The sequence below is a fragment of the Medicago sativa genome, chromosome 2 (assembly GCF_051527215.1).
Source record: "Medicago sativa cultivar Bolivia chromosome 2, Bolivia_mono, whole genome shotgun sequence".
In the NCBI taxonomy this organism is placed as follows: Eukaryota; Viridiplantae; Streptophyta; class Magnoliopsida; order Fabales; family Fabaceae; genus Medicago; species Medicago sativa.
The window spans coordinates 69007280-69018762 of NC_140750.1; the positions used below are offsets into that span (position 1 = coordinate 69007280).

At 32.5% G+C, this 11483-nt stretch overlaps 2 protein-coding genes across 2 annotated transcripts; both read right to left on the reverse strand.

Annotated features, from left to right (window-relative positions):
• Nucleotides 1–331: 331 nt before the first annotated feature.
• On the reverse strand, nucleotides 332–1173 carry LOC146950105 (uncharacterized). Its single transcript, XM_085746057.1, has 2 exons — nucleotides 1101–1173; nucleotides 332–956 (listed from the first exon to the last, which is right to left on the reverse strand). Exons 1-2 carry the CDS (start codon nucleotides 1126–1128, stop codon nucleotides 526–528), a joined length of 459 nt encoding a protein of 152 aa, XP_085602183.1. The 5' UTR covers nucleotides 1129–1173; the 3' UTR covers nucleotides 332–525.
• A 6585-nt stretch (nucleotides 1174–7758) lies between these two features.
• On the reverse strand, nucleotides 7759–9803 carry LOC146950106 (uncharacterized). The gene is made up of 3 exons (XM_085746053.1): nucleotides 8574–9803; nucleotides 8298–8458; nucleotides 7759–8090 (listed from the first exon to the last, which is right to left on the reverse strand). Exons 1-2 carry the CDS (start codon nucleotides 8898–8900, stop codon nucleotides 8366–8368), a joined length of 420 nt encoding a protein of 139 aa, XP_085602179.1. The 5' UTR covers nucleotides 8901–9803; the 3' UTR covers nucleotides 7759–8090; nucleotides 8298–8365.
• Between the last annotated feature and the right edge of the window lie 1680 nt (nucleotides 9804–11483).

Here is an 11483-nt window from a genome sequence, read left to right on the forward strand (position 1 = left end):
TTTTTGCATATTTTAAAAGATAGAAAACCTAAACGGAAAAAGGAGATACATGCCTAAACTGTTAAAAATATAAGAAAAAAAATCGCGGAGGATTTTTGCCTATTGTTAAGGCGGAAAACAGGTATGGGAGGACATTGATACAGGTATGGAAGTTACTACTCACGCATCTATGGGTCTAGGTACAAGTATTTTTTTTAAATGGCGATATGTGAGCAGGTACCATAGTATTCTACCAAGAACTTACCCATTGTCATCCCTAACCGAGTTCAATTGCAATATGTAGAGAAAACAAGATCAAAGATTTCATAGAAAAATTCGAGAAAAAGTATAATTACCAAACAACTTTATTTTAATTATACAAATTCATATGTTGAGGATGTCTATCATAGATTAATGGTTTAACCTTATTAAACAGCAAAATAACAATAACTCAAGGAAGAACATTTATTAAATAATGTTGGAATCAAAGAGGAACATAATCACAAATTTGTGAAAAAGTACCTACTATATATCTAATATCTCTAATTATATTTCAATGACAATTCTAAGATGCAAAGTGAACCGCCGAGCAACGGAAGGTCCATCTCCATTGGCATGATTAGAACCAAATAATCTCTCATCGAAGTCAAACAATTCATGAACTTCTTGCACAAGTCTTTGTGCAAGTTGCTCAAGTGAATCAGAGGAAATGAATTGGTGGAACAAGATAGACTGAAACCAATCTTGACCCTCTTCAAAGAACCTTTTGCAGCTCACTTCTTCACAATTGTGAAGTAAAGTGTTAAGGCGCGAAACTGAATTAGAATCAACCGAATGCGAGAGAATGTCAATGTGAAAATTTAACCAATCAGTGCGCTTAAGTTTGGGGCGCTGCACCTCTAGAGAGTGGTTCATGCTTCGAAGGTATTCATATTGCTCTTGGTAATGTGCTTGCAATCCATAATAGTAACATGGTTCTGAAAAATATAAAACATTATATATATATATATATATATATATGTGCATATGTATATGTGATGCATAAAATAAAATTATTTACAATTGTATACATATACATTAAAATTATCATAAAACACTTATCTAATTCTCATAAAACATACCTGACTGTGTAGAGATTGAAGAAGCCATAGTTATTTCTTTTCTTCCGAAAACTTTATCTCCTTAGTTTCTTTTGTGCACTTTTTTTTCATATGGATGAAACCCTATTTATAGATGATGAGGAGAGAGTTTCGTTTGGGGATTGCTAGCTTTATGGAAAAGAAAACAATTTGTTCCGATTATATATTTTGCTAGAATAATTAGTTTAGATTTTGATTTTATATATCTTTGGTGAGAGTAATCCTAAATATCACTCAAATCAATTAATAATAAATTAAAAGGTGAGTAATTATCTTAAAACTGTAACAAAATCTTTATTTTATTTTACTAATCAGACTCATTATCTTATTTCTATTAATATTATTTATAGATGATGAGAACGTTTCTTTTTGGGGTTTATTTTTGGGATTGCTTTTGATAAGAAAACAATTTGTTTAGATTTAGATTTTTTTTTATTTTAAAAAAGTCTTTTAAAATCCCTTGAAATCACAATTCAATACACCCCCCTTAGATTTCTTCAAAAAAAAAAAAAAAATACACCCCCCTTAGATTTTATATTTCTTCGGAGAGACCAATCCTGAAATACAATCTTTTATTCAAATAAGTTACTAAATTGTTGCCGAAGAAATTTACAAAAAGTTTGTTTTTTAGTGGAATTACAAACAAATTTTTTTGAAGGGTACAGACATTTTTTTTTTAAGTAAAAGCAATTGATAAATTAAAAGGTAAGCAATTGTCTTATAAGTTATAAAAAAAACTATTATCTTATTTCTGTTGATTATCACATATATAAAAGTTACCGCATTTCTGTTATAGTTATGTATTAGATTGAGAAGTTAAAGATAAGTTTTAAAAGCTAGGCTTAAAAGTTTGGGTATCCTTTAGTTAAAATGAACGGGAAATGTGACTTACCGGTAATATCATAAGACAAGTGACTTAAAACCATGACCTTCTAAGCATTTTGAAGAAAGATGTCACACTATGGTGAATCTTCAATATTTACCAAGAACTGCAAACGAAACCTTGTTAAGATTATAAAGTAGTCCGCAACAACTCATACAGGAAGTGTTAATCAAATGGAAAAATTTACTAGACTTTGAAGCTAATTTGGTGAAAAGGGGAGTACATCTATAACTGCCAACAATTACCCCCTTAGCCTCTACGTTAAACTGTAATTAGATAACAGGTTAGGCAATTACTTGTTGCACAAGTAATTGATTGTCTTAGTATAAATAAGTGTTGTTGCACAAGTAATTGATTAGCTTAGCATACATATGTTGCCAGCCAGGGCCGTCCCTGGGGAGGTGCAAACAGCTCTATTGAGTTGGGCCTCCCCAATTTTGGGGCCCAATTTTTTATTTTTTTTTCATATATAATGCACTGAAAATTTTAATATAAACTAATAGGTGGTAAAACTTGGAGATGTTGAACTTGTGTACTTTGGTTTAACTCTCGTGAAGGCTGATTTTTGTTTTTTTCATCATTTAATTTTTTTTTCCAGCATAATAGAGTCTCTTTTTATATATCCTAAATACTATTTCTTCTTCTTCCAATAAGCTCTAACAACAAACATTATAAAAAATTGTATTTTTATTTTAACAAAGGGCCTATTTTTATTTGAGAGTCGAGCCTCCATTTTTGTAAGAACGGCCCTGTTGCCAGCACCTTTCTTAACTCAAAAGTCTCCTGACCAAATTCTTTTCATCTATTTACCTAACATTTCTTTATTTAAAGATTTTGGTTCTCTAGTTTTTAATTCTACTTTACAATCAAATAGAAAAATTTGGACTCTAGATCAAGAAAAAGCATTTATTTGGGGTCTTAAAATTGGTGTCAAAGGACACATCTTATTTGACTTACACTCAAAAGAAGTTTTCTTTGAAAATATTTTTCCTCATCAATCCAAAATGTCTACTGATAATATTGAACAAAATTGCATATGCTTCTCCCGATTATTTATTCCTTGATGAGTAATGACATCATTATCTCTTGTCACCCTCTAAATTAAATACTTCCCATAATTCTACTCATTCATCTGCACAAACTCGACCACATGGTTCCTTACATATATCATATTCTCAATCTCAACATCATTTCCATTAGAAAATCAAATAGGCTTACTTGCTACAAACCATGCTCCACTCCTATGTAACCTCAATTGCAATTGCAAAAAATCCTCTGGTGAACTGCTATCTAAGCCAACAACTTACAGAAGACTAATTGGAAAATTGCATTATCTCACTCATTCAAGACCATAACTAGCTTATGCAATAAGTAAGGTAAGTCAATTTCTAGATGCTCCTACTAATGAGCACATGCTGGTTGACTTACATGTCTTGAAGTTCCTTAAAAACAAACATGATTAATGAGCACATGCTGGATGAACTATTTGCTTTTATTTAATTGCCATTTTAAAATTCTTTGCAACATCAACTATTTTGTCAATAGTATCTTAATAATTTGTTGATGAGAGAAGATATAAGTATGTATGGTCTAACTCAACTGGTTATGTTGTTATTTGTATATGTACTGACAACTGAATTGCATAATTTAATGGTTTCATGAATGAGAGTTCCCCCTGAGACAGTGTAAATGACCAATACACAGTCATGTCTATCCTGTTTTGTGGCCATGATTTCATAACTAGGAGTTGCACAATTACTACTTCTGTGCAACCTCAGCAAGTAACAATCAAATGGATTATTTTTAAAATAAATTAAAAACAAAATTGTCTTAAAATTAAAATATATCATACAAAATACTATAAGAAATCTGTTCACTGTATATAGAGTAGCATAATCATAAAAGACTCAAATATTTCATATGGCAATATCCCATGTTACAAATTTCACATAGACTGCTTAAGTGTCAGAATTATTGAAAACTGCAATATGATAATGTTTAGTTAACAAGAGAAACCTGAAATATATCATCATCTCTTCTACAAGGAATTAGTAGATGACAGTATATTAATTGCATCATGGCATGAAAATTAAATTCCTAATCATCCTTCCTAAAAACAACTAAAAGAAAAGAAAACAATTATGTCTTTCGGAATCATTTCCTGAATCCTTGCACAGCCTCTACAACAAAACTAATTGCGAATAGGACTCCAAATGTCCTATTCAGAAGGAGACTTTTTGTCCTGATCATTTGTTGCACTAGTTGTTGCCGGATTTATGTTTCCATCTGCAGTCGGCGAAGTTGTTGGCAAAGATTCTAATTCTTCAATGGCCTTTTTGGAATCTGAATTACCATCTTCAGCAGCAGCAGAAGAAGATTCTCCAGCTGATTTCTTCTTTTGTTCCACAGAAGCGGCCGCAGTAATCTAATTAACCAATAGATAAAGAAGTTACTCACTTTTAATAAAACGTAATGTGTGCAACTTTCTCTAATACTCTCTTTTTAAATTTATTTATTACCAAGGAGAAATTTATGTAAGTTCTACCAATTGTAAGATGATTCAAGATTTCAGACATGAATTTCAATCAATGGTAAATAAATTCAAGATTGTTAAGATGATTTTCTTACTTTAATAGGACTTTGTGCTACAAAGGAATTCACGGTTTCACTTTCAAAAGGTTTTCCATTATCATTGGTCAAAGAAATGGAACATGTTGCATGTTTGCGACAATGACGACCATCTTCATCAGTGAGACATGATAGAGATAAAGAAGTTATCTCAAATACTCCCTACATATAGGAAATTGAAACAAGCAAATGAATAAATAATACTATGCAAGAGAAAAAGAATTTTACATAATACATATTATAAGATTCAAATTTTAATTTACTGAGGTTTGGAGCTTGATTTAATTACCTCGCGCGTGTAAACACCGAACTCATCATGAATTGAAACGTCTGATACAGAACCGGTCACAGAAATTACATTAACAAATCTACGATGATCATATTTCTGAGATAGTAGGTACATAGCATCCACCACATCCTGCAAAATAATTAATTAATTCAAAAACCATTTAATATTTAGTCAATGAAATGTGAAGATTGATAAATGTTATGTACCTCGCCAGCATCCAAATTCATCGTATGCACCTCGTCGGGAGGGCTTCCATTTCTTTTCTTGGAAGAAGTTTCTGCAAGAACCCATTCTGATTTTCTCTTCTTTGGTAACAGCAATGTTGAAGAATCACTCAATGATACATCATCACCACTACTAACATCTTTCTGATGAGAAGTTGAAGAATCACTGCCGGTGCCTCCCTCAATCAATGCAACATCATCATCGCCACTTTCTTTCTGATGATCCTCCTCCATTTTTGCGCCTCCCAGATTCATTGCTGCATGATCACCACCACTAGCCTCTTTCTGATCAGTAGTTGAAGAATCACTACCAGTGCCTCCCACATTCATTGCTGCATCATCTTTCTGATCAGTAGTGGAACTGATCATCTTTTGTGTCTCGTTTTCCATTTTTTGGTCACAAGAAGAATCAAAATCAAGAAAGTAACTGTGGAAATGTGAAGAGTGAGAATGAGAGAGAAAGAGAGAGAGAGAGAGAGAGAGAGAGAGAGAGAGAGAGAGAGAGAGAGAGAGAGAGAGATGGATTTGATTTGTATGTACACAAGGAGTTATATTTATAGAATGAATGAAGAGCAAGCTAAGAAGGAATTATGTAACTAACTGGTTATAACTAACTTCTTCTAACTAATCAACTACCATAACTGAAAAGTTCCAACAAATCAATAACTGTTAACCATTTGAAAATTCTTTAAGGTCTTTTTTCTGATGGTTTCAAAAATTCTTTAAATTCAGGTTTAATTTGAAAATTATTTTTCTGATACATAACTGTTTCTTTCTGTCTCTTTTTAGAGTCTATTTTTATAACCACATAAGCATTGTCTGTACTCTTAGACCAATGAAGCAGACAAGAAATTCAAGCGAGTCATTCTATTTCTTGCATTCTAGATCATCAAGATACAAGCATAAAAATACAGAATCTACATCATCCTCTCTACACTTTTAGTTACATTCAGTTTCAGTGAATTTGTGTGTGAATTAGTGATTAGAATTATTTTTTATATTATAGTAGTAGTAATAAGAATGAGCAATAATCAAGATCAATTTTTTCTAGTGTTTGTCAACTTGAACAACATTGCAATTTAAGATTTCGGCTCTAGCTCTGTTGCATTCTTCTGTATAAATATGAAGTGAAGCTGATATGACCAAAAGCTATTTAAGTAGCATTTAGTCTTTTACTGAACTACTAATATATTTGCTATTCACAGTTTCAGCTTTTGTTAACTACTGCATTGGTTTTACTCGTGCTTGATGATTTGTTTGGCTATAGTGAAATCGGATAATTCTATTAGTTTACAAAGCCATGCATACCTCCAGCATGGATCATATATAGGGTCAGATTACTAGAGCAATGTTTTCAAGTTACCTGAAACACATTTTTAAGCTCAATTTCTACTTATATACTAACAACAGAATTGCGTGCTATGTCAATATTAGTCCAAATTTCATGCTTTAGAACATGAGAGTCCCTTAAGACTAATTACCGTGTGCCCCTAAAGTCTCAAAATGAAGGGCCCAGTGCATGGTTGTGAGGAAGGAGATATACCACAAGATAGTACCACTGAAGTTGAACTCATTCTTGATGACAATCATGTAACTGTTAGTGCTCAGCACAATGCAGACAATCTCACACTTCGCAACTCTTTTGAGTTGCTTGAGACAGATACTGAGCAGGTAATAGGGGAGGCTATCCCAAATGACTTGGAATCTACTCACACTATACTCGATATGCAAATGGCTAAAAATCCAAATGTGGAAGAAAATTCCCCAGAGAAGGTGACCTTGGCTCAAAGCACAAACATAGAGGATCTTGGTAACTTGGTCAAAAAGAACTCTCAACCTGTTGCTTTGAACTCAAGTAAGGACACTGCTAATGGTGTTGCTAGGGATCCTATTTTTCATGATAATTTGACACTACAGCCTATCATTTCTCCCATCCCTACTAATGATGAGATTTTAGGGCAAGACAAGAGAAAGATTCACTTCACTGCTGGCCCTAAGAATTTGTCTGCTGCCTGTTTGAAAGATGGTAAAATCTTGAGTAAGTATTGGGGGGATGAGGACACTGATACTACTGATGGCACACTAGAACCTGATACTGACCATGAGGCTCACAAGAGCAATGGTCAAAGCTCATTGGAGCATGATATAGACACAGCTGGTACCCTAGCCAATTTAAAGGAAACTGCTGACCAGTACCTTCTGCAACATTCTCATGAAGATGGTTTTATTAAACCAGGCAGGAAAGGCTGGAAGAAAGCTGCTAAAACCTTAGATGGTAACAGTTCTGTCAGAGTTTCAACTAGACATAAGAAGACTAGTGTTCGCCTTAAGGACCAAGCATGAAGTGCATCTTTTGGAATTTTAGGGGAATTGTCTTCTCTGGATTTTCTATGCTTTAGCTGTTTTTCTTCCCTCCTTGCTGTTTTAGGAGGGTTTGTTTCTTTTTGTTGGATTTGTTTCTTTTTGTTGGATTTGTTTCTGAGACTTTTTGTATGAGGTTCAGGCTGCACCTGACAACATTTATTGAATTTTTAGCTTTATCAAAAAAAAAAAAAAAAGTCTCAAAATTATTCAAAACTGAAATATCATCTTTAATCCACTTTACTCAACAAGAGAAACCTGAAGTATATCATCATTTCTTCTACGACAAATTAATAGATGGCATAAAAGTGTAGCATAGCTTGGGAATTAAATTCCTATAAACAACTAAAACAAAAGGAAACAATTACAGCTTTTGGAATATAATTTCCTGGATTCATGTTTCCATCTGCAGCTGATGGAGTTTTTGGCAAAATGCGACTCGTTTGTCCTTCTAATGACATTTTAGAAGCTTCTTCTTTAATAACCTTTTTCAAATCTGAATTACCATCTTGAGCCGCAGCAGAAGATTCTCCAGCAGATTTCTTCTCTTTCTCCAGCAGAAGATTTTAGGTACCCCTTGCTTGAAACTGGCCGCAATAATCCGATTAACCAAGAGATAAAATTGTTAATTCACAGTTCCTCACTTTAATAAAACAGATGACTGTCTATTTCTCTACCATTCCATTTTAACACTATTTATTACTGATTAAAGTTTATGTCGGTTCTACCATTTTGAATATAAAGTCTCACATGTCGGTTCTACTCATTCCATAAATTAAATATGATTTGCTTACATCAACAGAGCCGGCCACTATGGGGGAATTAACAGGAATATTTCCAGAAGTCTTTCCCTTATCGTCGGTCAACATAAAGGAGCACATTGCATTTTCACGACAATGCAACCATCGTCACCAACGAGACGTGATCCAGATAAAGAAAGTATCTGAAATTCTCCCTGCATATAGGAAGTTGAAATAAACAAATAAATACACACACAGATTATGAAGAAAAAGAGCTTTTAATATAGTATACTGTATATTATAAGATAGATTGGTTAATTTATGCTATACCTCGCCAGCATTCAAATGTAAGGTTAATTTCCCCACAGAGTAAGAACCAGAAGGTTGTCCTTTTCTTTTCTTGGAAGAAGTTTCTTCAGAAGTTGTTTCAGTTTCGGAAGGTCCATCTTTTGTCTTTTTGGATGGCAATGTTGAAGAATCACTACTAGTGCTGCCTTCATTCATCGCTACATCGTCATCACCACCCTCTTTCTGATGATCAGTAGTTGAACTGATCATCTTTGCAGCTGCCTTGTTCTTATGATCCTCCTCCATTTTTGTGCCACCGGCTTCATTCATTGCTACATCATCTTTCTGATCAGTAGTGGAACTGATCATCCTTTTCCCCTTGTTTTTATCATCCTCCTACATTTTTAGGCCTCAAGAACAACTTAATCTATAATTTCCAAGAAACACTATGAATGAAGAGCTAGCTAAGAAGGAACTATGTAACTGATTATAACTTTCCTCAAAAAATTGGTTAAATTGTTATCATGGTGCTCGCGGGACGTTAAAATTTACTGCATATAGCAGCTCTCATCCAAAAAATGTAGAAATTCAAATAATGTTTCAGTGATCGACTTCATCATTCTCAACGGAACACAAATATTGATGTGTTTCTGCAAAAGCATTTTTTTGTTTTCATGTTCTAGAATATGTGTTTATTTTAATTTACTAATAAGAAGATGACAAACTTAAGTGAGTCATTGTGACGGAGAGAAGATAAAAAGCAAGTATTCACCATTTTTTAATCCCAACCCTAAGTTCATTGGCAATGGCATGAATTACTATTATGTTGCCAAATCTATTTCACAAATTGGCGACACTTGAAACCTGAGACTATTCAGGTAAAAAAATATATTACCAAACACAGTAAAATGTATCCTCTTAGCTAGTGGCCATGATTCCCTAATTACTCGAATTGTATAATAAATTCAGAACAAGTTATATTATAATATATCTTCAAAAATACTGTATAAATCATTGCACTACATATATCTTAAAAAATCCTATAGAAATCATTCCCTATGTTACAAGTTTTACATCCACATCAATATCAGAACTAAAAATATACCATGATAAGTGAGAGTGTTGAGTTTTGATTGCTCGGTTTAAAAAATGTAGATTTCTTCTTGTTCTTGCAATAGATCCTCTTGAACTAAATTTCTAATTATTTGCAGGACAGAAGGACTAAAAATATACCATGTGACTCTTTATCATGCAAATGTCATAGGGTCCCATCACTAGAGAAAATATACTTCATACAATCTTCTGCTAGGTTATAATAAACTCCTTGGGAAACTATTGAACATATACAAATTTCATTAACGTTTTATGAAAAATTCTTGTATTTTTACAAAAAATTAAAATAAGTAATGATTGCCTTCTCATAAAAAATGAAGTTACTATTTCGATATGCAATAGAAATATTTTTGGAAAATAAATTCAGAAAAGTTATTCTAAATCTAAAGCAAATCTTCAAAAGTATTGTAATAAATTAACCACTAGATTGTCATTTACTATATTGATCTCAAGTTACAAAGTTTCACTACAACATCAGAACTAAAATATCATCTCTTCTAAAAAGATTTAATAGATTAGAAAAATGCATAATGACAATTTGTTCAAAAAAAAAAATGCATAATGAAAAATTCTTGTATTTTTACAAAAAAAAAAATTAAAATAAGTAATGATTGCCTTCTCATAAAAAATGAAGTTACTATTTCAATATGCAAAAGAAATATTTTTGAAAAATATATTCAGAAAATTTATTCTAAATCTAAAGCAAATCTTAAAAAGTATTGTAATAAATTAGCCACTAGATTGTAATTTACTATATCAATCACAAGTTATAAATTTTCACAACAACATCATAACTAAAATATCATCTCTTCTACAAAGATTTAATAGATGATAGAAAAATGCATCATGGGATGTGAACGAACTATTTTGTTGATGCGTGTGATTGGACTCTAGAGTTTTTGTGTGTACAACATTGGTGAGAATATAAATTTTGATGTAATATACTTTTCCGTGCAAAATTTTGTTTTGGAAATATTTGCTTTTTGTAAAACTCTTTCAAAAACAAAAGGTAGGGAAATTATAGTTCCAAAAACAAAAGAAGACCCAAAAGCAAATGTCAACGGAAAAATGTGTAAAACCCAAATTAGAAAAGGTAGTGATGCGATGAGTACAAAAATACTAATTTAGTTGGCGGCATTATGATTTTTGAACCAAGACAAAGTAAAATAGAGGGTATGAAGAATGTTTCGAATAATAATGATGATGTCGAGTCTAACATTCTTGATAAAGGAAGAGAGAAGAGGATTCAAACTAATGAGGATTTAGACTCTTTATCCTCTTGGGAAGACAGGGAGCTAGGATTTGCATTACAAAATTTCCCAACTCTTTCAATATACACTACAATTCGGGAATGGTGCCTCAAAACTTTTTCAAGAGGGAACTAATTCAAGGCCCTAACTCAATATTGAGGAAGTATTTATATAAAATTCATTGGAAGGTTTTAACATCCCACCAAACAATATCTAAGTAAATACTCGTAACTTATAGTACTCACTTTCTAAAATTATTTTCTTCGTGCAGTTTGGTGCTAGAATTGTCAAATTCACAGTGATTTTGATAAAATCAATGTAATTTTGACAATTCTTGCACCAAACCAAACATGCACTAAGATTACGAGTATTTACTTCCATATTATTTGGAGGATGTTAAAATCTTCTAATGAATTTTCTTCAATGTCTTCCTCAATATTCAGTTGGGGCCTTGAATTAGTTCCTCTTGAAAAGGTTTTGAGGTGCCTTCCCCAAATTGTAGTGGATAGTGAACGAGTTGGGAATTTCACAATGAAAATTCTAGCTCCTCGTCTTTTCAAGAGTTTAAAGAGTCTAACTCGTCATTAAT

Bases quoted from the DNA above. Each gene is read 5' to 3' on its own strand.
- LOC146950105 (XM_085746057.1), bottom strand. From the start codon at position 1,128: ATGGCTTCTTCAATCTCTACACAGTCAG. The intron at 957-1,100 runs GTATGTTTTATG...TATATTTTTCAG, and splicing joins TTCAATCTCTACACAGTCAG to AACCATGTTACTATTATGGA.
- LOC146950106 (XM_085746053.1), bottom strand. From the start codon at position 8,900: ATGATCAGTTCCACTACTGATCAGAAAGATGATGTAGCAATGAATGAA. The intron at 8,459-8,573 runs GTATAGCATAAA...TCCTATATGCAG, and splicing joins TACATTTGAATGCTGGCGAG to GGAGAATTTCAGATACTTTC.